Source organism: Hippoglossus hippoglossus, chromosome 15, assembly GCF_009819705.1.
Source record: "Hippoglossus hippoglossus isolate fHipHip1 chromosome 15, fHipHip1.pri, whole genome shotgun sequence".
Classification (NCBI taxonomy): domain Eukaryota; kingdom Metazoa; phylum Chordata; class Actinopteri; order Pleuronectiformes; family Pleuronectidae; genus Hippoglossus; species Hippoglossus hippoglossus.
This window is the reverse complement of record NC_047165.1, coordinates 25,374,803-25,402,198: the sequence shown is the minus strand read 5'-3', so window position 1 is coordinate 25,402,198 and position 27,396 is coordinate 25,374,803. Positions and strand designations below refer to the sequence as shown.

General features: G+C 41.3%; 1 protein-coding gene and 1 long non-coding RNA gene across 2 annotated transcripts in view; one reads left to right on the top strand and one right to left on the bottom strand.

The window, feature by feature from the left end:
• Positions 1-1,081: 1,081 nt before the first annotated feature.
• On the bottom strand, positions 1,082-16,801 carry LOC117775931. The gene is made up of 4 exons (XR_004616358.1): positions 16,791-16,801; positions 5,666-5,671; positions 5,113-5,115; positions 1,082-1,511 (listed from the first exon to the last, which is right to left on the bottom strand). It is a non-coding gene; the product is annotated as an uncharacterized LOC117775931 (long non-coding RNA).
• Positions 16,802-27,396, top strand: part of slc2a15a (solute carrier family 2 member 15a) — a 31,208-nt gene continuing 20,613 nt past the window's right edge. The window contains exons 1-3 of the mRNA XM_034609480.1: positions 16,802-16,846; positions 18,086-18,184; positions 19,734-19,894. Of these exons, the coding sequence (XP_034465371.1) occupies positions 16,802-16,846; positions 18,086-18,184; positions 19,734-19,894 (305 nt within the window). The remainder of the gene's footprint in view (positions 16,847-18,085; positions 18,185-19,733; positions 19,895-27,396) is intronic.

Sequence of the window (27,396 nt, the reverse complement as noted above, 5' to 3'; positions counted from 1 at the left end):
CTCAGCCTGCTAGGTGATTGAGTTTAGTGCTGATATGGAGTTGATGAAGGGAGTTGCTGCTCCCTGAAGGAAATTAACACACCATTGTCTGGCCTTGTAGGAGATATTGCCTCAGTCCAAAAGCAATCAAAGTGTCACACACAAACTTGCACACACTAATTCCGACAATGTCACAGACATACTAACATATACACATAATGTGTCCAAATACAGAGTAAACACCCACCTACATCCCACCTAACACACGCACACACAGAGGTTTAATTACTGTCCTGTATTTGGGTTTCCCTGTCTCCTGGCCATTGCTGTAAGATAGATCTCTGTGTCAGGGTGGCTGACAGATTGAGACAGAGCACAGGTGCCAATGTATATGCACACTTACAAACACACACAGTTTTTATGTTTTCAGCACCAACCTCCCTCCCTACACAACATGCAGACATCGTTTCCCCCTTACCTCTCTCCCCCTCCTATATATCCTACTTGAGTAGTTACAGTGTGAGTAAATACCTATCCTAAGTAAGACTGAATGGTCTGGATTAAAGTAGAATAAATCAGACTGCAGGCTGAGCTCAGTTAACAGCACGAGTGCCCCACATAAACACCACTTTATCTAGCTTGGTACGAGTGCAGTGGACAGTAAAAACACTGGGCAGGGTCCCCACCAGTTATTCAAAAGCTTTGGGAAAGAAGGCATCACAACTTTGGTATTCATGTACCGTACACAATGATGGGCTGCTGTGGCTCAGAGGGTAGGGTGGGTAATCCACTAACCAGAGCCATTTTCAAACATGACCTGCTGTTGTGAATGCTCAGACGCATTCACAACAGCAACAAATTATCTGCAAGATACAGTAAGTGTGTGTGTGTGGTGGGGAGAAGTTCCCATAAACAGTACTAACTTTACATGTAAATAATCGATTGATTGATTAATAGATCAATCTGTCCTGTCTGTCCTACACTCGTCTCACAACACACTCACTTCCTCGTTCCCACCCTAACCTGATGACAACCCCTGTCTCCCAGTCAATGAGAAGCCCGCCATCTCACCCAACCCAGAGCCATTGGTCTGGAGTAGGGGTGCAACGATTAATCGACGTAGTCGACAAAAATCGATGACAAAAATAGTCGGCGACGAATTTAATAGTCGATGATTCGTTGGTTGTCATAGCGCGCGTTTTTCGTGCTGTGCAGCTGAACTAAACGTTGTTTTACCGGAGGTGCTGATGGAAGTAGCTGAGGAGTGAGCCATCTCGCTCCCTTCCTATCTCTGAAAGTTGCGCATGTGCAATAGCGACACAACATAGACAAATGGCAGCGTCCGTCGCGTACCAGAAAGTCAAAAGTATGGGAGAACTTCCCCCTTAACATAGCCCGAAAAAAACTACCTGCAATATTTGTAAGGCAGACCTTGCTTTCCATGGAAGCAGGACACGAGCATTTGAACAGGAAGCACGTTTGACATCATAACGTAGACGATGCAGACTCGCCTCGGTAAGATAGCCTGTTATCTAGCTTGCTATATAAACGGAGTTGTCTTGGCAACTCCCACAATACCTGTGTGCAGGATTCTAGAATCCATTACAAAAATATGGTTTGAATATAGATTTTTTAAAACATTTTTTTAACGAGTTTAAAAGTGTAATGTTATCCTATTGCCTGACAACGTCTTTTTTAATTACAATTATGCAGTCCGAAGAAGACTGTAGTTTTGTTTGTTGATGTTTTTATTGCTGATACTTTCCCTGTCCTTTTGTTTACAGAAAAAATGGATACTTGATTTTTAATTTATTTTTAGTATCAGCACTTGGCCTGTTCTTGGTTCACAGGAAAAAGGGAAACTTGAATTTAACTTGATTTTTTGATATTAGCACTTTGCCTGTCCTTGGTTTAAAATTGACAAAACTTGATTTTTCTTTGTTTTTGTATCAATAGTAGCCTAATATGCAGCAAAGTTTTTTTAAATACATTTTTGAATGAAGTATCGATCTTTATTGTCTTTATTGTCAGTCATCACATGTCCCGAACAACCTCAAGCTAAATTTAAAAGCTGATGGCTAAATAATCTAAATAATATCGATTAGTCGATTAATCGTTTCAATAATCGATAGATTAATCGACTATCAGAATAGTTGTTAGTTGCAGCCCTAGTCTGGAGCTGTCCAACAGTGTCACATGCCCAACTCTGACATGTTCACTGACATTCGGGAAATGTTATTTCTTCAATAACACTCTTTCTAACTCTGCTGAACATTTGTCATAAACCACAAACACATAACAGTCAACCAGAACATGAACTACCAGTCCGTTACACTACCTCCCCCCCTCAAAGTCCCTCATCCCGAGGGGACAACAAAGACTCCCAGGCGGTCAGGAGGTCTGCGTTTTCTCTGAAGCCGCGCCGGGCCTGCAGCAGAGGGGGGCAAAGCCGATGTGGAATCCGGGGCAGGAACAGGGAAACAGGGAAAAGGTCGCGACTATGGGGGACTTGATAAGGCACACGGCACATCAGGCGGGAATTGGGGGGAAGATCGGAGCCAGTCTATCTCGGTGGAAGGCAACCTTCCTTCCTCTCAGCGGCAGCTGGACTCTGTACACAACTCTGTACACAACCTCTGGCATGCACTTTGTCGTAGTTCCTCTTCTGCATTGCCCCTGCATTCTGCAGCTGGTCCCTGGCAAACTTGTGAGCGGACTCCAGGCAGTCCTGTAGTTTCCTGGCATATGACTAGCCACAGAACATCATGACTACCGGGGAGACCCAGGAGCTGGTGGAGGGCTCATGAGTCTAGCCTGTTGCATATCTGCAGCTGTTTGTCTGGCCAGGGGGAGGCGTCGTGTTTTCATCCTAATGGGCTGTGCCTCTCCAGTTTCGATGTTGTGCTCAATGAGAACTGTCCGGCCAACATCATTCTCTGACAATGAAAAGCAGTGTTTGAACTCCAGCAAGAGCTATAGCAGCAGACTCTGTTCATTGGGGGTTAGTCCATCACAGCCAGACCTCCCTCACCATCAAAGCTCTCTCTTCTCCCTCAGGTTGTGCGGCAGGGGCTGGTCATAGGTGCAGGCCAGCGGTTGGCGGGGTGGAAGGTTGCGCAGGCAGCGCATCTGGGGAGCTGCAGCACCCAGGCATGTCGGTCACGGTCTCTGTTGTCCGTGTTGTAATGGTGTGAGTCACAAGACAGCCTGGCTGGAGCGGTTGCCGATAAATCTGGACAACATGTCCATCTGTAAAAGTGAGGGTCCCCCTCCTTGTACTAATGCAGCAGTCCAATGCCCCAAGAATATCCAGCCCCAGAATGAAATCTTCTAGGTTTGCGACCCACACTGGGCAGCGGGCAAACCTCTTCCCCAGCCCCAGAGCCACTAATGTCTCCCCTGGTGACTGTCTGAAGTTTCACCATGGTGGGGAAAATGTTTTTCTTATTCTTTACCATCTCGGGTTTCACAAGCATCGCTGAAGAGCCTGTGTCCACCAGCGCAAAACACTCTGTCCCCTCGATAGTCATTGGGGCATACCAGCAGTCTCCAATCCAAGTTTGGCCCAGCATGATGAGTCCTTCCAGCTGGCAGTCAACCTTTTCTGCAGATGGTACCACCCCCACCTGATTAGTGTGCCTTAATGTCTCCTCATTCGAAGGGGTTCGGGACAAAGAAGCAGTGGTCCATATCGTCCGGATTATTCGGTCCCTGACTCCTTTTCTTGATTAGCTGGGTTGTAAGGGCATTGTCGAACCAGGTGGCCAGGCTGTCCACATCCCCAGCAGACCCTTGAGGGAGGACTTGGAGGCTGCTCCTCTCTCAGTGTGGTGGCATGCAAGAGCTGTGTCACTTTTTCCTCCCAGGCAGGTTCTGCTGTATTCAACTCGGCTCCATGCGCAGCTCTCACTTGTGAAGTGTTATCAGCCACAGCTTCCCGTGTCCCAGCACACAGCATCTCTCTTTCTGTGGCTAATTCCAAAGCTTCCTGGAGGGACCTGGGATGGGCCAGTAATGTTTGGAAACGCAGGTCAGCTGGTTACAGGGTCTGCAGGAAATAGTTAGGCTAACTCACTCTAGATGACAGGGGGCATGTGAGTATAGGTGCGGTGGACCAGCCCCTCAATATTGTTGGCGAGATCCCTCAGCCAATCCGAAACGTCTCTTTAAAGCTACCACTAAAGCATCATAGTCACTCCTTTCATCAGGGCTTAGCAGCAACAGGCTTGTCAGAGCATCCCCAGTAAGGAACACTGGGAGCTGGAGGGCTTTCTCCTCAGTTGACCACTTGCCAGCCTGGAATAATAGTTCAGATTTTGCATGGAATGCTTCGCGTTTAGCTTTCCCGTTGTATCTGGGGGTTTTCATAGACGGTTGAAGGGCTTCTCTGTGTTGCTCAATATGTGAGCTGCCGCCCAGCATTCTTCTCTCTGGCTGCCCCCAGTCGACGGAGTAAATCATGTATCCTGTGTAACTATGACAACTGTGGCAAATAATAATAACAATAAAAATAATAACAATACTCATTTAATCCCCTGGTGAGGAATTAAACAATTACACTGAATGATTGAATCAACACTCAACCGAGTTTCAAGGCATTTAATACTGTTCGAGAAGCAAAATAACACAGAGTATATTAAACACAAACAAAGTTACAGTGTTTCTATTTGGCCAAATAGGGACAGAGTTCTCCTAGCCAAAGTAGGCATAAGAGTCGGACAAATGTCTCAGTCATGTCGCCAGTGATCCGTGATCACGTGTCCTGCAACCTGCTGCATCGTGAAAGGGGTTGATATTGATCTCTCTTTCCTAAGTGTACAGACACTACATAGTTTAACAAACAGTTCACCGGTTCATCCAGTTCATAGTACACAAACATTTCCTTGGTATTACACTTAAGCAAACATTCCTAGTAGAGGATAATGCTGATTCAGGCAATTTTAACTGAACTCACTGAGTGTATTCAGGTCAAACAGTTGGATCCAACTACATTTGGTACACATATTAATGATACATATTTTGTTAACCAGTCTTGTTAAAAATAAATAAATAATAATAATAATAATAAAGATCAATCATAATACCATAAATAAATAAATAAAATCTCTGCACATAGAGAGGAATTAAGACCACAGTCTTCACCCAGGATGGAGATAAATGAATAATCAGTCCTTAATGTTAAAGTGGCAGATATAATTTTCATATAAATTTTGTATAAAATGTTATATCTAAAATTAATTGATTAATTAAATATATAAATTCCTTAAAGCTTTTCTTTGTTCTATGCCTCTGCTGACATTGCTCTGAGTTGTTGGGAAAAGTACAATATTACAGATGCCTTCTAAGTTATGTCACTTTCCCCTGACAATGCTACTTTGGTATAAATAGTGTTCACATATGGTTGCCAAAGTAGCCCTTGTTTTTTCAACTCCCTCTCAATTGTGTTAAGCTTGTTCCTCTTCAACTCCAGTAATTTACCTTGTCTCCCCCCCCCCTGCCAGCAGCATCTTCATAGTTAAAGGCCTTGTACCTCTCTTAGAGAGCAATCTCCATGCCCTTCCACAATTTGAAATATCTCAGTATAAGTCTCGATAGTTAAGCATCTCTGTCAGACATGTTGTCTCTCATCATAGCAGATTTGTTTGTGGCGGCAAGACATTCAAATTTTCATTGCTAAATATAATACTTTTTTCTGTTCTTTCTCCTCTATGATGAAACACTTGCATCACTCCCCAACCCATCTGTTGGCCCCCCTGCTCACCAACAATGATTGAAAACCCATGACGAGATCTTCTCAAAGCTTCGCAATCTCTGCCAGAGCTGAACACCTGAACGCTATTCCCCTCTCTCCCTAAGGAGTGGCACAGCTACGACTGCAGCTCTCCATCATCCATGCTAACTGTGCTATGTCAGGCTCCACAAGAAGGAGTATTGATTGTCAAAGATCATCAGTTGCTGCAACCTTGATGCTTTAATATGTACTCTCTGCTGCCTTGTCGCATATCCGATGATTCGCTGCACCCTTGTCGCGGCATCTATTACACTTCTGTCCGTCCTGGGAGAGGGATCCCTCACATGTGGCTCTCTCTACGTTTCTACGTTTTTCTCCCTGTTAAAAGGGTTTTTGGTAGTTTTTCCTTACTCTTGTTGATGGTTAAGAACAGAGGATGTCGCACCTCATTAAGCCCTATGAGACAAATAGTGTTGTGTGCATAGGGCTATACAAGCAAAAATTTGATTGAATAATATGTATGTGCTTTGCTGCCTAATGCTATCTGTAAGAGCCACTATGTAGCCTGCGTGTGTGTAGTTAAATATTTATGTTGGTTTGATATTTTCTTATATTATCCAGGTTTGTAGTTTTAGTTTTATACAGTTAAAATATATTTTGTATAGTATGTCTGCTATATTCAATTATATTCTGTTTTTGGCGCTTTTTTGCGGCTTTCTTGTTTGCGACAGTTGATGAGGCCGTAAGGCGGTTTATCGTTGATGCGCGTGGTGGTTATGGAGGCGCATGAAGATCGTGGTGAGTGTGGAGTCTGTTGAGTGGAACGAAACAAGTTTTGACCGTGATATCGTGATACTGTGGAAACGTGATACTGTGGAAACATGATACTGTGGAAACGTGATAACGTGGAAACGTGATAAAGGGACATCGTGACAGGTTTGGAAAGACGGCATGCCAATTTCGATAAAGGATCATAAAGAGGTGTGTCTGTAATGTGCTGGAACGGAAAATAAAAACCCTTTTTTCAAGTTTAACCTGCCTCCTGGAGTTGTGTGACATTGGGTTGCCCAGCCAGCGTGGCGGGGTCTATATGTTGGACACGAGTCAAACGCAAGAAACACTCAGCAGACATAATACAAGTGGCCATTGTTATGTGGAACCAAATGGAATGGCCACTACACTATCGTTGCTTATCAGATGGTTTGCTGCACCCCAGTTGCTTAAATATATGTATATGCCTTGCAGCCTAATAATAGTTTTGCATTTCAGGTGGTTTGCTGGGTTTAAAGTGTTCAATTTTGATTTTGGTTTATTTGTTGCCCATGTGCTCACAGGAAATCCAAGTTCACTAGGTATATTCCCCTACAGCCAGGGTGCCTTTGGGGGGAACGGCCTCACGGTGACTGCAGTCTCACTAAGTAGTATATTCTCTTGCAGGCCAATGCGCCTATGGAGAATTGCCACACCTAGATCCTAAACACGAACCTCTTCTACTGTTGCAATACACTTTTGAACGTGAGTTGTCTGACTAAAATGGAGCGATGCCTGCAAGCTAGTTCAGGCAGCCAACTCAAGCTGCGCTGCTCCAATCATGTGACATACATCATGTGACATACCTCACTCTCCACAATCATCTTTAATACACACCCACCTTATAAGGCGGTCTATTTAAGCAGAGAGAATTTCCCATCACTCCCTTTGCTTGCCCCGCTGCTGCTGCAGTATTGCTGCCACTTGCTTTAGCCCCTCCACCACCCCAGCATCCACCTGTAGGCTCTGACGGGGGGAGTGGGGGGTTACAAGTATTTGCTCAACACTCCCATCATATCTATGTAATCATATTGGGGGCAGTGATTAAGTCGGAGCCTAGACACCAAACACTAACCTGTTCTACTGTTGCAATAAAAGTTTGAACGTGAGTTGTCTGACTGAACTACAATCAACACAATTCAGTTACACCACCTGACCATGTTGCTTTTACAGTCAAAGGCCACTGTATGTTGAAGAATTTGGCATTAAAAATCAAGCATAACAGTCAAAAAGATCAATTGACCCTGGTGTTTTTTAAATTATTTTCCCATTTCAATGAAGAAAAAAACCTCTAAGAAATGGATCATTAATGTTTTCTATTGACAATCATAAATCTGTAAAAAAGGGGGCACTGACAGCAGGATCTGTGTTGACTCATGATGAGCCACTTTTCCCTTGCTTGATTGTGGCATCTATTAGAGCAGCCATTCCCAAACTTAAGAATGCCGCGGCCCAATCTGAAAACTGAAAAATTTGTGTGGCCCACCCACACCATTAATCACAACTATATGATCTACACACAGGACTATAATCAACTATTACCATACATATTGTAAGCTATTTTATTTAGTGGCTTTATTATGGTTGGTGTGTAGTTCTTCTTTTGAAGGGGTTCTAACGGAAGTGGGTTCTGTCGGGGAGAGAAGTTTTGGAAGAGTGAAGGAAAATAAACGGGTGTGTTGTCCCAATTCAATAACCATCTTTTGTGTCCTTTTTCGGCTGATGCCTTACAGTATAAGAGAACAAAACGCTCGGATACAATATTATTCATTTTATAGCAAAAATAATTGTATATGAACCTAGACATATGCAGTGCAAATTCAATAACATCCACATTTAAGCATAACAATTTGCAAAGCAACCAATGTAAAAAAAACATGAAGTGCAAATAGTGGATTGTTAAACATATATTCTTGCTGTTTGTATAACAGAGCACAACAAGAAAATCAGGGAGAAGAAAAACACATTTGAGGCGTAACCAAATATACTTAAGGTGTTTAAGGCCCCCCCCAAAAAAACGCTCGCTATCACATGTCCATAAACTGACATTAACACTGGAATTCCTCTGGTCTGACACCTCAAGCAGTTTATCTCGATATACTTGATATTGAATCACATGTCGCGTGAAGTGACATTGTGTGACCTGTAACTCACCCAATGAGAGGGGTGATGTTGCCGCGTAGCTGGCTCCGATGCTCTCTCTGCGTATTTTTAAAAAGATGCTCGAGGCTTGGATAAATATTGTCCATATTTAGTTTCTAAATGGCGGCGCACACTACATGGTCCCAGGGTCTTGTTAGCTAGCATCTCAGCGCACAGCACACACACAGGCTTGGGGGTTGTCCTCTGGGCCAGCGACAGGTACTCACTTGAGTACTTTCTGCGAGTCCTCTTTTTAGTTTTGAATGATTCAGTTTGACTTGCTGATTCCCCTTCGTCATTAATAGCTTTCCTCTGCTCCATCTTGCTCGACCCAGCACACAACAAAGTTCTCCCTCACCTATGATTCCCCCGCTAATGATGCCAATATTGTGTAATAAACATTTTCTGGGCTTTTACTATCCGTAATTACTTGAAGGGGGTCAGTAGGTATCTTCAAAGTATGAAAACAGTTAGTCTGCGGACTTTTTCACTCAGTCCATTCTCAGAAATATGTTTTCGAAATGTCTCGTTTCGTACTTCCTCCCCTGTATGAGTCATACGGGATCGCACTCGTCTCTCAGCCCCACCCAGCCGGTACCAGTCCAGCCTCCGAACCCACCCCCCCGCTCCCCACCACCACCCCCAAAATGTATTTTTTCACTCTTACATTGGTTTCAAATCATTTGTGTATTAGCTTACATTAAACTCTCACCTTGGTTTCCCTTTTCCTCTTCTCACCTTACCTTCCTTAACTTTTTCTTCTTTTCTTTTCATTTCTCTTCTCTTGTGTCAGTATGAATTAGCCTGATGAACCTGCAAGTGGCGCAGTGTTTTGAATTGTTTTCTGTCCCTGATTTTTTGTTTTCCCTGTACCTTCTTCTGTCCAACATGTGCATGATCAGTGTAACAGCTTTCTCCTGTTAACCGTGGTTCTCCTCGTTAGTGAAGTTGCAATTTTAACTTTGATTGTTATTTTGTCTTTACAGAAGCAAACACACACACATACACTGTTCGTCTTTTAAGCCGTCCTCTGGCCGTCTTCAGAACAGTCTCTCCGAGTCCGCCCAGGCCTTAGCACACTACTGCTGATGAATGGGGAGACACACCTGTGCAAAATCAGGCTGCCTCCCTGGCACCGTCCCCCGAACCACATCCCTGATCTCTCACTCATGCCGCCGAAGCTGATCACACCCCACTACCACAATCAGTTACAGTAAAATACAGTAAATACACTACTCACTGTTGGTTTAAAAAGTATATTTTTTCGCGGGACCTCGATACCACAGCTCCACACAACAATCACTAGGGACAATTGAGGAACCCCACCCATATCATCCCAGGGCCTTACAACATCATCATCCCCTATGACACAGGTGGGAGGGAACGAGGGCGGCCAGACATGACTGGATTAACATATCCAATGGCTTAGCCCCAGACTAATTGACATTAACATGTGTCTTGTTATATTTTCTTACTACCTCTTTGTCAATTTAGAGAAAGAGTTAAGTCCTACTGACTTGCCAGCAGTACACCTCCCATTCCATTGCAAAGATAAAGGAAGCAGTTCAAGAACTTAAAGCCGACAATGGTAACACTAAAGTGGGGGTTATAGAGACTCAGATCCCACTATGGCTCAACCACTTCAGGTGGAGAGGTTGGGGTTGAGCTGCTTCCTGCAGGAGAGAGAAGGGGTCTCTTGTCAAGTCTTGTTTTCTCAGCAAAATTTTTTTTTGGCTTCCTCTGACCATTTGTCTGGGTGAGATAAGAAACCAATCATTGTGAGATTCTCTATATTGCTCTGCTGCTATTTGAATGCACTTCACAGGAGTCTGGATCGTTTGGAGCAGTTGGACTGATTTATTCTGCAACACATGGGACAAACACACAACCACAGTTGTGTAGAATTAATGGCAAGTTGGTCAAAAGTCTGTTCCCGCTCGAACCACAGCGTAAGATCGTTTGCTACTGAGAGACACAGTGATTGTATAGTGGTACAATTCTTTTGAAAGATACAGGTCTAAATAAAATATAAAAAGGCAGCAAAATTAAACTTCTTAAAAGGTTTTGCAATAGTGAGTTAATCAAAATAAATGTAATTATTTATACTGACAGTTTTAAAAAATACCTCATATTACATTAACAGTCATCTGACATTAAATACGAATATTCACACATGCCAAAGCTCCTTTTGCATATACAACACCGAAATAAAGGCAATGCTGCCATCTTGTGGTGACAACTAAATATAACACATCTAAGACACATTAACTTCGGCCAGTTTAACAAGCAAGCAACTTTAACTTTAATAGTTCAATAAAATATTCAACAGCTCAATATAAACATAACTGCAACACATGGGACAAACACACAACCACAGTTGTGTAGAATTAATGGCAAGTTGACCAAAAGTCTGTTCCCACTCGAACTGCAGAGAGTTCCATATTAGTACACATACAGGTAACGTACACTCCTTTGAGCCGTTAACAGCTAGCGAAAACAAATCTCTTTACAAAGCAAAACAAGTACGATTTCTACAAGCATTTCGCTTCATAAACAATTAAAGCGGTAAATGCTGATAGATTTTACACATCATATGACAAGCAATGGCATATGATGCACCGCATTTAGAATGACATAGACTTCCGCTGTGGATTTTCAAAATAAAACACATACAATAAAACTATGGCAGCAGGGTTAGATACATTCAGAGCCTTATCAAACAGACTCAAGGTTATTGTGCAAATAACTATACAGCAATCTTTTCTTGCACTTTGGGGTTTTGTAATTGATGTAGGTCTTCAGGCTTATGTTGGCTTATTGTATGATGGTGCTCAAAGTATGTTGAAGATAGGGCAGGGCTGAGTTGGCCAATCCTTGTACAGGGAGTGATAGGACATGGTTGTCCATTCTTGGGTCAACTATATACATGTACTTTAGCTATGTCCTTGCTATGCAGGTTAGGGGTCAACTCACTGGTCTTGCCTGGTTCCTATAACTCTAATCATCTTCCTACTGTTTCTGCTTATGCAGATGATTATGGTGTCTAGTCAGGAGGCTGTTGAATGTTTGCAGGATACCCTCTCCCTGTATTAAAAGGCCATATCAACATAGGTGAATAAGTGTTAAAGGAGACCTATTATGCTTTTTCAGTCTTTCCCTATCCTTTAGTGGGTTGTAAATGTTTTTTGTGAATGTAGACAGTGTGCAAGAGATGAAGACTTAGTGGTTAAGATTTATGTTTAACACTGTTACGCAACAGTGCAGCCCCTATCTGGTCCTGTGTTCATGTCACTTCACAGAGGACTGCTTACGGAACAGGTCACAGGTCGCTGCTGGCTTTGCAAGGCGTATGATCCTGAAAGATGATGCAGTTCCAACTTGGTTTGGCCTCTCTGGACTTATTGGAAATACAGGAGATTCGGGATCACAACCTGTGAGTATGCTTTATTAGGTATGGGTTTGTTATGTTTGAAACTAAGAAGGTGGCTCGAAAAGAGAGCCTGGTTGCTGCTTGCTTGCTAACATCATTGTTAAGTCTGTTTGCTATATTCACTTAGCTGCAGGAGAAATTTACCCTCAAACTGTGAAAATAATGTGGCGATCGATCTCAAACAATTGAGCAATGTTAACATGTGTAGGTAGGTTTGTGATTTATAAACTGCATTGTTACTGCCCTGCTGGTCTTTCTTCAAGTTGCGCCTAGCTAACGTCATTGCTAACTTTAATTAGCTGCAGGACAAATTTATTTCTCAAACTGTGAACCAAAGATCACTCTCATCAAAGGCTGTTTTAGTTAATGAATTAGTTGCAGATCATAAAATTGATTTACTGTCTCTCACTGAGACCTGGCTGCTATCCTGAAGAATATGTCAGCCTAAATTAATCTACTCCCCCAGTCATATAAACACTGACATTCCTCCACTCTGGCCGAGGAGGTGGAGTTGCTGCTATTTTAACTCCAGTTTATCAATTGCTCTAAAACTAAACTACAACTCATTTGAAAGTCTTGTTCATAGTCTGCCACACCTACCCAATAAATCACAACAGCCAATCCTATTTGCTGTATTTTATGGTGCTCCTGGGGCTTATTCTGAATCTCTAAGTTTTTATCAAGCATAGTCTTAACAACTTTAATATTCATGTTGATAATTATAACTATGGCCTTAGTCTTGCATTCATTTCAATATAAGACTCAATTGCTTTCACTCAGTGTGTACATCTAACAGTACTTCCACATAACCCAATTCTATACGACCATAATTTAATAACCTTCGGTTTCTTATTATCAGACTACATGCCATTAAACTCCTTTTCTGTCTACCTAATAGTGCTATAGCTAAATTTAAGGAAATAATTCCGATTACATTTAACCCAGTATCATCCCTTAAACTCAGAAAAATCTGAGGTTCTAATACTTGGCCCTAAACACATTAGAGACACATTATCTAATGATATAGCTGCGCTAGACGACATTGCCCTTGCTTCCAATGAAACAGTCAGGAACTTGGGAGTGATCTTCGATCCTGATTTGTCCTTTAATTCTCACTTAAAACAAATTTCTAGGACCGCCTTCTTCCACTTGCGTAATATCTAAAAAATCAGACATGTCCTTTCTCAAAAAGATGCAGAAAAACTAGTGCACGCCTTTGTTACATCCAGACTTGATTATTGTAATTCCTTATTATCAGGCTCCAGCAGTAAGTCGTTAAAGACTCTGCAGCTTGTCCAAAATGCTGCAGCACGTGTCCTGACAAGAACCAGGAAAAGAGACCACATTTCTCCAGTATTAGCTTCACTACACTGGCTTCCGGTTAAATCTAGAATATAATTTAAAATTCTCCTCCTCACCTTCAAGGCCCTTAATAATATGGCACCATTATACCTTAAAGAGCTGATAGTACCTTATCAACCCACTAGAGCACTGTGCTCCCAGAATTCAGGCTTACTTGTCGTCCCTAAAGTCTCTAAAAGTAGAGGAGGAGCCAGAGCTTTCAGCTATCAAGCTCCTCTCCTGTGGAATCATCTCCCACTTTCAGTTCGGGAGGCAGACACCATCTGTACGTTTAAGAGTAGCCTTAAAACCTTCCTTTACGATAAAGCTTATAGTTAGAGCTGGTCCAGGCTTGTCTTAGACCTGCTCTTAGTTATGCTGCTATAGGTCTAGAATGTCGGGGGACACATGACACACGGAGCTTCTCTTTCCAGCTTCTACTTCCTCTTCTCAATCCTTATCACGTCAAAGAAATTATTATCTCATCAATACATGTTACTGACGACTTCTTCCCCGGAGTCCCTTTGCCTTATTGTCCGCAGATCCAGGGCCGCGGCTGCGGCCACATCGTGGATTATGATGGTGGATCGCGTATCAGAGATCGTGATCATAATGGTGGATCCAGTATGGCGGATCCTGTATCGTGTTGGCATCTGATAATGGTGTTGGACCACGACCGAGGTGGCAGCTGATGGTGGACCCTGATGGCGGCAGTGGACAATGACTGTGGACTATAGTGGCATCCGATCTTGATGGTGGATCATGATCATGGTGGCTGCTGACCATGGACTATGATTGCAGCAGGACTGCTCGGCCATTACTGACAATAATCCATCAATTCATTGACCTTCAGTTATGCTTCAAAATGTTTATTCTAATCAATGCTGCAAATACCTTTATCTTGCTGATGTTCTCCTTTACACTTGACATCTATTGCCCTTCTGTCCGTCCTGGGAGAGGGATCCCTCACATGTGGCTCTCTCTGAGGTTTCTACGTTCTTTTTACCCTGTTAAAAGGGTTTTTTAGTAGTTTTTCCTGACTCTTGTTGAGGGTTAAGGGCAGAGGATGTCACACCTTGTTAAAGCCCTATGAGACAAATTGTGATTTGTGAATATGGGCTGTACAAATAAAATTTGATTGATTTGATTGATTGATTGATTAATATAACTGACGAATTTGTAAAAAACCCTCGTTCCACTGATATTGACCATCTTGTCGATAGCACTGCAAACTCATTACGATTAACATTAGACTCCTTCAGTTTACGTTTTAGCCAACTACAGACCAATATCCAACCTCCCCTTCCTGTCTAAAATCCCCAAGAAAGCTGTAGCCAATCGGCTGTGTGAGTTTCTCCAGGAAAGTAATCCATATGAAGACTTTCAGTCAGGGTTTAGTGCGCATCACAGCACAGAGACAGCCTTGGCAAAATTCAATAATGACCTTCTAATAGCTTCAGATCAAAGATTTGTGTCTGTCCTTGGCCTGTTAGATCTCAGTGCAGCAGCATTCAACACAATTGATCATCACATTTTATTACAGACACTAGAACAGGTTATTGGAATCAAAGGAATCACCCAAACCTGGTTTGAATCCTATTCATCAGATCAAATTATTGGTCAGTCATCTGTGCGCAAAAAATTCAACCATGTTGTTCCTGAGGGTTCCGTGCTTGGCCCAATTTTATTCACACTATAAATGCTTCCACTAGGAAACATTATCGGGACACATTCGGTAAATTTCCACTGCTATGCGGATGACACCCAGTTATACTTGTCAATAAAACCAGAACAGTGTAATCAATTAACTAAACTTCAAGCATGTTTGAAGGACATGGAAACCAGGATGACCTGCAATTTTCTCCTATTAAACTCAGATAAAACAGTGGTTCTATCTAATGATATAACTACTCTAGATCAGACTTTCTCAACCATTTGTGGGCCGTGAGCGCCCTCTACTGGGCTGTGAAATGTTTTCAATTTGATACTAGTGGGCCGCAACGGCCGCATACATCATCAGTTTGAGACACCCAGTGACAGGTGAGCTACATTATATTCGATGGCTTTTTTCTGTAAAACAGGGAGTGGCTTTGTTGTAGATATTTAATACAATTAAGATATAACAAAGACTAGAATCAATTAGCCAAAAACAATAAGGGATATATATATGTTAATGGCCCTGGACCACTACATGTATAAAAAGGGGGGCCTTGAGGTAAAAAAGGTTGAAAACCCCTGCTCTATATGACATTGCCATTGCTTCCAGTGAAACAGTCAGGAATTTGTGAGTTACCTGTTTGCCCTTTGATTTCTCACTCAGTCAGGAACACTTCGTCATGATTTAACCATTTATTGCACAAATGGGAATACATGTATTCCGGATGTTCCCTGGATTAGCCACGCAGCATGCTAAGCTAAGAAAGGGGACACATGCAAAAAACCCCCAACCAAGTTTAGACTCAGTGCTAAAAGGTGGAGGCTGTGGTGGTGGAGGCAAGTTGCCGGCAGCAGAGCATGAGTGCAGTGTAGCTGAGCAGGGATCAGTGAGGAGGAGGTTGTACTGATAAGTATCAATAAATAAATACTACAGGGGTGTCATCTTCCCCACCCTCAACCAATCTGCTCAAAGAGTTAATAATCATTAGATACACTTCCAAGCAATAGACACACCAACATGGGTGGAAACAGTACTGAACTGCGTGCAGTGTAATGAAGCATGCATAAGAAACGTTTAAAGAAAATCACATCTATACACAGCAGTAATTTATAGCATTAAAATGGCAAAATATGACTAAAAAACTAACTTGACTATTTAAGGCTATGTTTTATCTCTATTTCGACCAATGTTCATTGTGTCAGAATTTATATCATTAAAAAACTCTCAAGAGATCATGTACGTTAAGTGGAAACACGAGAAAACCCTGCCTCAATAAACTGCCACTGCATGAAATTTAAAGTTGTATTTACTTGTTACTGTAATACAGTTTCAAGGTTTAGTTGGGACAATTGGATTAAATATTTAATAAATCTATGAATGTGACCTGTAGTGTAAAGTGCTTGGAGTGGTTGTTCAGACTAGAACGCTGCTGTATAAATGCAGTCCAGTTTGTGTCCTCTCCTCTGCCTCTTTGTAAATTCACTTAAAACTAATTGCTTCCAGCAGGCTTTTCTCTCGGTCCATCACGCTGCTCTCTGTCATGTGATGACACTGTGTGGGCTTGTTATCAGGAGCCTGTAGACTGCTGGCCTACACACTGCTCATGGGCACTTTGACCTGTCTGACATCGCCTGCTGCTGCAGCAATGAGATTCTCTGCAGTGTAGAGAGAGAGAAATCTGCTGTTTGGGACTACCTGACAGATTTCTTAAATGGCTGAGGAGGTTTTAATTCCATCAGCGAGAAAATTCACTGCGGTAAGTTGAGACTGAATGAATCCAGTCAGATACAATGCCAGGGTCATCATCTTCATTCACTATTGTATTTAATACTTTCAAACTTGTAGCCCTGAACTTGGGAGAAAGTATCATTAGCTGCATCTAACAACACCTTATGAGGTATTTGAAGTAGATCGCCAAGCTTAAAATTCATAAAATCTACTTTGATAAAGATCTACACTGTAAAACTGTTAAATTTGACTGATAATGCACATTTTCCTCACTGTTTCTTGATGTTGGCTGAACTTACTGGTGTTTGGAGTCGAATCATGGGAATTGAATACAGTAGACATGAAATTTAATAATTTAAAGAAATTCTAATTGTGATATGATATATTTTATGCTTAATAACCAAATATACTACTTCATAATCAGAAATGGATGTCAGTGTCTGTACAAGGGTTCCGATTGATTGGCTACGTGAGTTCGAAATCATTTTTGCAAAGTGTGTTACACTGTTATGGGTGTTACAACCAACACACTTGTTTAGTCACATCTAAACGAGATGTGACTACATCAACCACTCTGCTGGACGCTATATATAGGCAGAAGTATATTTCTGCAAAGTTTCAGAGGGGCATGCAATAGTTTTGAGTTCTTGAGTTGTGTATGTTGACCCTATTGAGGTCTCCCTTACAATCCTCTCAGGTACTTGCTTGTTTGTTTCCATGGTTTCAAATGCTATCAATGGGAATGCGGGGATCAGGAGGCTTGGCAAGACGCTGCACTTGTATATCTAGGGTTCCTATGCTATTGGTAGGCCACCCTTGTCCACCCTCGGTGTCCAATCTCTATCTAGGACCAGGCATAGGAACGTGTCATCCACTAATCTGGTTCGATTCCAGATTCCTGTTGGAGATTGAAACAGGAGGTCAATATCCTCATAAAGTTTTCAACTTTTTAATACCATTTTAATGAAGGAGACATTCCTGACATACAGGGAAGTAAATATCAGCACACAAAGGAGATATTTCCTTATTTAGGAAAATTGAACAACTCTTTTTTCCTAAATGTTATTTGTGTCACTATAATTTCCTTTTGATTAAGCTTGTTTCGAGAAACATTTACACACTAAATACCTCGTGTGAGCAACCAATCTTCATTATTGTCTCATTAGGTAAAGTTAGAACAAGACATGTGTCTCCCACTCTCTCTTGATAAAAGCTACATTCAGTATTCTGCACTTTTGAACACACTTCTCTCTACCTATGTCTGCAGCACTTGACCAGCTCTCTGTTGGCGGTAGCATTCCTCACCTCCTTTGGGAGCTCCATGCTTTATGGCTACAATCTGGCTGTGGTTAACTCCCCTGCTGTGGTAAGACATGCATGCAAGCACACACACACACACACACACACACACACACACACACACACACACACACACACACACACACACACACACACACACACACACACACACACACACACACATGCATTTCTGTATTTGCAGCGCGTTTCTGTAATGTGTTGTGTTGTGAAATTGATGAAGATGTTTTCTTACTTTGCTTGTGTTTTGTCCACTTGCATGTGTTTTCTTCAGTTGCAGTGCGTTAAGCTCTCAGGGCCACCGTACAAAAGCTTTCTTCTATCTCCCATTTCAATTGAGTAGATAATAAGATCTGTCTTTTATTGTTCCAAAGAGAGCAGGTATCAGTATGGCAGCTTAGTCAAGTCAAGTACAGTAAAGTGTAATGGTCTATTGGGCTGGACTTGGGCTACAAATAGGCCCTGGCATTTGTAGCGTAGATGCACCACCCTAATTGGTACCCATCACTACACCCCCTTTATTGTCTATTTCAATATGCACACCAACTAAACTTTTACACAAAACATCTACAAAGCAGAGAAGTAACTGCTGTGGACAATAGCACCAGTGCTGTAAGACCAGTGTACCTACTTGCTCTTGAATGGCTCCCTGGTGATTATAAATGGCCATGGAGTAAAAAAATCTTCATACTCAATTTGTCGATGATGCTAAAGCTTTAGCAGACCCTGCAGCAATGATATCAGCTATTTTAGCACATTTGGCAGATTTAGGAACAGCACTGTTTTTAAACAAAACATATTTGTTTTTATGATACTTATGATGATGATGAGGGAGATGTTGGATGATGTGGACCATGTAGTCATCAATAGTTTTTCAAAGCTACAAACCAGAAAATTCAGCATGGGTTTTCCACCCTCATACAGCACCAAGAACAAAAATGCAGACAGTAAGCAGATTTATACATTCACTTTAACTTTAATATGTGGATGTTCATTCCCAGATAATGGGCTTCCCTCACTGTAGCTGAAACTTGAAAAGATTCTTGATAGTTGTGGAAATGCTTCGTAGTTTTATTGGAAAACCTGAGTAGTTTTAATTATTTATAGATTCATACATCTTTTCCTGACCAGCTGTTTGTCCACTAACCACAAGGTTGGTGGTTCAATCCCAGTCTGCCCCATTCCACATGCCTAAGTGTCTTAGGCATATGGCGTACTGCATATGCACTGCATGTATGTCTGCAAATTGATCAATGGCAAAACTGTACTGTGAAGAGCTTTCAGTGAAATTAAGACAATTGACCATTTTCCTTGAAAACACTGTTACGTCCATGAGCTTCAGAGAACACAGCTTTCTTTCTTTCTTTCTTTCTTTCTTTCTTTCTTTCTTTCTTTCTTTCTTTCTTTCTTTCAACTGTGTCACTCAGGTCCTAGGGCTGGGAAGTCTGCAATTTGATTGAAATTAAGGGGACCTTTGGTGGAGATATGCCATCCACATCTAGTTCATTCATACGTCTTATTTTTTCTGTATTTCTGCCACTTTCTTTAATATATTCCTCTTCTGACCATCTTATTTCTACTCTCCCTCAAACCCTCAGTACATAAAGGATTTCTACAACAAAACAGTGCTGAGTCGTAATGGAACAGGACTCAGTGGCGAGACCCTGACCCTCATGTACTCTCTCACTGTGTCTGTCTTCGCCATTGGAGGTCTGCTGGGCTCCCTCATTGTGGGCATGTTGGTCACTCGCTTTGGCAGGTAAGATAAGTTTACACAGATTGTTCAGGAGAGGATTCTGTATTGTAAACTATTTCTGCAACAGTAAATTGTGGTTTCTTGCCACCATTACACAGCCAAACACACGGGTGAGAAGAAATACTGGGCTCTACTAAAATTTGTACAGATTGATTATGATACTGGCAAGAGCACTGATAGTTATAACAAAGATGGTGGTCAGAACTATCTCAGTTTATGGAGAATGTTGACCACAGGTGGTTGAAAAGCCTTTGAAATTATCATTATCATTTTTATTTAACCCTAAGTCTCTGGCCCTTACACAATATATTGTTTTGCTGAGTTATTTTAGAGAAGGCAGACTAATAGGACTTTCTTTATCAATATGTATTGATCATCATTATTGCATATACTTTAATGAGTTTTGTACATGATCGTAAACATGCAGTGAATTATTTAAACTGAGAATGAATTAGAAAATTAAGAATGAATCAATTAAAGCTCTTTCCCAGCTTCATATTTACTTAAACAGTATACTATCCTCAATATGATTAATGTTGAAGATGATGATGAATTGTATCATTCAGACTCAGGGCCCAGATATAATACAACACAACATAGATGAAAGTACAAAACAAAAATCATTATAAGCAACTTCAAGTTTCCCTTAGCTTGCTTTTTTTATAGTTATAATGTTAAAATTATGTTATAATATATGTTATATAGTTATCCAGGCTACCAGCTCTGTCCATTACAAGTGACACAAATAGAACAGCGAGCATCGATTATGATGCATAGGCTGCTTTCAGACATGCACTGGACTGCGCAGATCCTCTGTATTTTCTCTGAAGGAGGTAAACGGTCTGTGTTTATATAGAGCTTTTCTAGTCCTTATGACCACTCAAAGCGCTTTACCGTACAGTTTCATACAGTACATTCATATAGTGCATCTATGTGCAGCACTTCCTCTATGATAAGGGGCAATTTAGGGTTCAGTATCTTGCCTAAGGACGCTTTGGCATGCGGAAAAGGGAAGACTGGGATCGAACGGCGAACCTTCCTGTTAGAGGACGATGAAACTAACCCCTGAGCCTGGTGTGTTTATCAATTTATAAAACTTTGTATTGCACAGAACAGCTACAGCACCTGGTATCTTTCTTCTGACTATACCCATACTTTGGTCTGAGGTCAGTTGTGGACTCCCTAGTCCAATGAAAGTTATCATTGAGACAGTTTAGTTTTTTTAAGTCTTTTTTTGCTAAAATGTATCTTACAGTGTCAGTCTGTTGACAATTTCACGTCCAGGTTTTCCTTTAAGGTACACAGATAAAGTTTTCAGTGTCTAATGCTGGGGAGAAGTTGGTGTCAAAAACACTTACCAGCTTACTTTAGACCAGTGGTCGCCAACCCGTCAAACGCGATCTACCGGTCGATCTCGCAGTCTTCACTGTCGATCCCCGAACTCTCTGGACTCACTGGCTGCGTGTCCGCTGCTGGCAGCGGAGCTGCTAGTTTATCGACTGCATTGCCTTCAAAACAAGTCGGTTTATGTATTAAAGTAAATACTAGTATACTAAGGAAAGAAGATGCACATCTTCCGGTCTGTCGATAACAATCAAAGCCCCGTTAGTGGTTGCAACTCTTCTGTAGGCGTTTCAAAAATAAAAGCACCCCAGCGTTTCTGTTGACGGAATCCATTCTTTTGTTTAACTAGGAGATTTTATTGTGAAATATTTGCAGGAGCGGAAGACGCACGGCTTCAAACTGTATAGTATTTGTATTTATTTGAGTACAAGGGACTACTTTCACAAAGGAAATAGTCACATTTATGGCCATATTCAAGTCAAAGGCCATGTAAAAAAACATTGTGCTGCAGTGTTGAACTGAAGCTAAATATTGTGCACTGAACAGATGCTGTAAATATGAATTGATATTAATGTGAATATTGTTCATTGAATAGATAAAGTTACATAACTGCCTTTCTCTGTGTATATTTATGCTGGTACATTCAGCCTTTAACAGAAAATGCAACAAAAAAAAATACGACCCTCCTAAGTGGGTTTCTTGGAAGATAACAGGGTGGTAGATCTCAGTTTACGTTTGGATTTAAAAAGTGATCTTGGGCTCGAAAAGGTTGGAGACCACTGCTTTGGACTATTTTGGTGTTTGGACTATTTCAGCTCCAGTCCCAACAATTGATAAATTCCTGTTCTGGGATGCGTGACTTTTTCTGCATGGCTGCATTCCCCGGTACTTGCACAAAACGGTGGCCCCTTTTCAAAACTTGACTCCACTGGGATTCCTCACCATTGCAGGAGACGTCCATGGCCAGATCTCCTGGGCAAAAAGCTCCCAGTGCTGCACTATCCATGGTGCGCAAGTGGGCAGTAGCATTCGTTGCTTCCACACCCGTTTATCTGACCATCTTCGATGCAGCAACCGGATCAAAGCCCAAAGAAGAGGGCTCCAGCACAGACACATGCTGATTGATCTCCGTGGTGATAAGATGAAGATCATAGCTTACATCAGCCTAGAGCTGCTGTGTGTACTGTGTTCTAGTTGGTCCATTCTCCCTAGCAGGCTTGATACGTCCACGTTATTAAAGGTTACCAATGGCAGTTTATCAAAGTATTGAGAGACAAATCTCAGAATGATCTCCTCACACTCAATCAATACTTTTTATAATGTTAGTGTCTTTTTGAGGCCTTTTATGTGAAATGCACCGCTTTCTTGTGGGGCACTGTTAAAACTAAACTCACTTGGAAGACTAGATCCACTAAAAGTCTAAAGTATTTGCAGCCAACATAAAGAAACAATTGCTCCATCAAAGACTTTTAAGGAGCATAAATTGGGTAATGTCACTGCTTCTTAGATATTCATTACAACCTTCAGTGGCCTGTGAGACATAAACAAAGATGTGCATTTGTATTTTGCATGTGTCTGACTGTTCAGAACTGCAAGTTTATTCACCCAAATTCCTCCAGGATATACTGAGTGGTGTTTCAGTTTGACCCACGTTTTTGTAGCTCCTCCCACATCCAATAGAGGGCTGGACCACAATTCCTCCTCTTCCTCCAAACTTTTCATCCTGACTGAGTGTTTGTAGGTGTTTCCCATGTGTTTTTTGAGTAACCTTCAATGTAAGTAACATTTATTTCACTTTATTTGCATTATGTTGTGTTTTTGAATGAAGGTTAATGGATAATGTTTGATAAATTTAATCTGATTTGTTAAATATGTTTAAGCCTATGTCTGGCTAATTATTATTTGATATTTATTGTACTTTAATGTGGACATATCAAACACAATTTAAAGGCTTGATTTATGATTTGATGACTTGTTTGCAAGATGTAATAATTTGTTTTTCTCTTTGTTTAGAACCACGGCAATCATCCAATCAATCAATGGACAGCTGATTGCCAACAGTTGTCTCCTGTAGGGCTGGGTTTAAAAAAAAGATTTTCTGATTAAACTCGATCTTCATTTAAATGATCCGATATCGATTCATTAAAATGAGGAATCGATCTTTCAAGATATGCCTTTTTCCCATGAAGGACCCCATTTTACATAACATTTCAGTGAGTTAGCTAGTCTCTTCTCTCATCTCATATCCCCCCGGACCCACCCACACCCTATGAGTGTCACACATAGTTAAGGCAGAGATGAGAGATGCAGAGTCCGTTAACCTGAAAGTGCCAGTGTGTCCAATTTGTTGAAGAACAGTGGCAACATAAGTAATAATATTGGGTTCAGAAACGGTCTGCCGCTGCAGAATGATTAGCGCCGCTGCTTCATCAGGAGGGCAGAAGCAGCAGTTGGTTTTGTACCATGCTGGAGTTTCCTGTGTCTTCCCTCTACACTCTTGCTGACATGCACTCACTTTAACTAATAAACACCAACACTCATCACTATGGAATGCCATTTGAGTCAAAATTAAATAAATAGATAAATAAATAAATAAATATGCCTATGAAATAAACACTGAAATAAAATGTATGGCAATAAATATAGCATTATATAAATATATAACTGAATCCATTTACTTAAGTAAATAAATGCAATTACTTATTTCAAAATTATGTTTTTCAAAAGACATTTATTTATTTTCACGGTACTTTTATTTCATATGCCACATTTATTTATTTCATGGGACTTTTATTACATAGACAAGTGTCCTTCGACAGGGAGACCATCAACAGGTCATCAGCATACAGCAGGAGTGTGCATGCACCAGGCTGGCACTGGTCATCAGGTCATGTTTTACACTGCTGCGTATGCCACCAGGACCTTCCCTGAAGGCTGTGTGTCTGGGTGGAATTAAAGGGATAGTTCACCCAGAAATAATATAATTCGCTCATTATCTATTCACCACTATGCCGATCAAAACAATTGAAGTAACCAAATCTAGTGATCAAATCTTCAGATGTAATAAAAGGACATCATATTTGACTTGAAACAGCCAGTCATTTACACCGTGTTTTAAGCCTACAAGTCCCCCAAAAGTGGCTAAGCTAGCGGACATTAGCACGTTTGACAGTCCCTTAACGCACCTTGTTGGAAGATGTCAGCGTACAATTAGGCTTAAAACACTGTGTAAATGACATCATTTCAAGTCGAATATAAATGTCAGGCCTTGCGGACACTTGGATGACACCACACGAGCAGTATGGAGGCCTGAAGATTTGGTCACTAGTTACTTCAATTGTATTGTTTTCTGCTCTAACATTGTTTACCCCTTAGACTCCTAAAGTGTTTTGTGGACTCAAACACTTCACCCACCCTTCCATCGGCATAGTGATGAGTAGATAATAGCTGACAGCTTATGAAAGCTAAGCACATGACTCCGTATCGTGCATCAACTAACGCTATTCTTCATTTCAGTCAGGAATACGCTGCTGCATGCTGCAGACTTCTAAATTATTAACTAAAGAATCCACTTTCCACCCATCCACTACTATCCAAATGAAGCATTATATGAATGAAAGATTTGCTGTTCAGGCATTAGCCCTCATGGCCTTTTGAGCTGAGATAATGTGGTCTTACCCCAGGGTGAACTTAACGCACAAAGACCAATGACCCTCGGCTTTCACGGTAGATTCAGGAATGCGAAAGGAGTGCGAGGTGTACCGCTGGGATGGGAGTTTTCATCGTTTGCAGAGTAGGTAAAGGAGTGACGTGAACCAAGATCTTGACATGGCCTTTCCTTTGTCAGTCAGGATTCTTCTTGCTTCACTCGAGGATGCCATTGAAGATATCGGGTAATAGAAGATAGGGGACAGAAGCAGTTTGTGATATGACAACAGTTGAACCTTTTCCCTCTAGAGATTTAAAACAAAGAACAATAAAGCACAACACACAGTTGCTTCATTATCGCAGTAAACTATGATTTGTTTCCTTGAACAAGTATTGCCCCAAAGAATGTGTGCAACAACGATATAATTCTAACAGAGCGTTGGATTGAACATAAGAGGGAAGAGCAAGCAGTTATTTGTGTCGAACCACTCATTATTGTAGACCCCCCCCAAAGCCAATAGAGGGAACAACATCAGTAAAGAATCTGAGGGTTCTACTTTGTCGTTGTAGAAAAAAGATATGCCATTCCACTTTTCACACAGCAGTGACCAAAATTTTATATCGGATCTACATACTACATCTAGATTGACAATATGTGCAGTTTGACCACAGTTTTTGAGTCCAACGAGCTAGAGATGAATGATCACTGTCTAATAAGAACTCTATCTTTTTACAAGAGCCTTGAGTTTTCTCTTGTGGGAAACACTTTCGTTGCATTAATGCATCTTTTTGGCTGGGACTTCCAATGATAATCAACTACTAGGAAAAGTAGGTGAAGAATAAATGGCAAGTTGCAATTATTATTGAGCAATATCCAAGAAAGGGCTTTTGAAAGAGTATTGAAAATGCAGGGGCTGCTATATGAAAGACATCTAAAAGGTGTTGTGGTATCAAGACTCGCGTAGTATAAGGAGAACTTTTACAGAGGTATGAGGCTATTAATGCTGGAAGCACCATAGTCAGGGGCGGGCTGACAAATCTATAGTCAAATTTATTCTCTTTTTAAATGTATTTATCGATTTATTTTATTTATTCTACATGAGTATATGTCCGAGTTGCTATAGGATTTATGCGAAATATGGGAAATGGAGGATCAAATGGCCCCATCGTGTAGCCCTTCTCCACAACCTTAGACAGTAACTTGTCGACTATTTCTGTTTTTTCCAAGTTGATAGGAGATTATTACATACATGGGATACTTTTGGCAGAACACTTAAACCGGTCAGAAAACCTTGGGCCAAGCCAGTAACTAAATAATTAACAAAACAACGATTTGGGTGCTTCTTTAGAGCTTTGCCAAGCTCCGATACATTGACAGGTGAAGAAAGTTTATTTACTTATCTTTTAAGAGTGTGCGGTGAGGACACGCAGACCTGGGGTGGCCGTCTCCACAATAACTGCAAGGATTTGATTGTGAAGCTGAGGAGACACTGCAGCAGCGGGTGGAAAGAATTTTTAATAGATAGAGCCAAGCTCTTTCTTCTGTCCATTTCTCGTCATCTTGAGTTTCGAAGATGCAGTCTTTTTCGATGAGGGTTCTTTCGTCTGTCCTGAGATGAGGCATGATGAGCATGGAGATGGTGAGTAGACTGATGAGCCAAACAACGCTTTTAGCATGAGTGGCAGTGTAGCTGAGCAGGCATCAGTGAGGAGGAGGTCGTATTTAAAGAAAATTGTTATTTATTTTCTTCTGCAAAGTTATCTGCATTATATTTCAAATTGTTCCATCCACAGACTTAAAGTCTTATTATTCCAACTCTCCAATTCAGTTAACAAAATCGCCCAAAAGATGGAGACAAGTTTTAAGTTTTAGTACCGCCCACTAGAAGTGGTCCGCTTCTTGCAGTTTTATCAGTTTCATACAGAACACAGTGAGAGTAACTTCTTAAAAAATGGCTTTAAATCATTCATACAATAGAACATGAGGCACAGAAACCTACAGCGAGTGCTCGTTCATCTGCGTTACTTTAAATAAATCTGGTTCATTTATATAAACTTTCTGTCATAATGTGTGTTTATTACATTTTGGTGATTTTGGACAGTAGTGATAATTATTCTCTATTTTCATCATATGTCCTAAATAGAAGAGGAGAGTACAGAGACTGTCTGTCTCTCCCTGTTCTCCTTTCGATCTGAACTCGAAGGTCATCTATCTTTTTTGCAGTGTAGTGTTTTGATTAGGGCTGTCAAAATTAATGCGTTAATGCGGCATGATGAATTTGTGGACTTAACACGTTCATTTTTTTAACGCATTAACGCATCTGCAGAATGACCCGCTCCATGTACCGATACCCGCCCCCACTCACTCGCTCAGAGCGACACACGCAGTGAGATCAGAGCTTGTTTACATGAAGCAGCCGGTCAGTGACTTTGTGGAAGAACAGTGAAACACAGAGTTTCTCTGGTCACAGCTGCTCAGTGATCAGCTGCTTCATGATCAGAGCAGAAGCTGC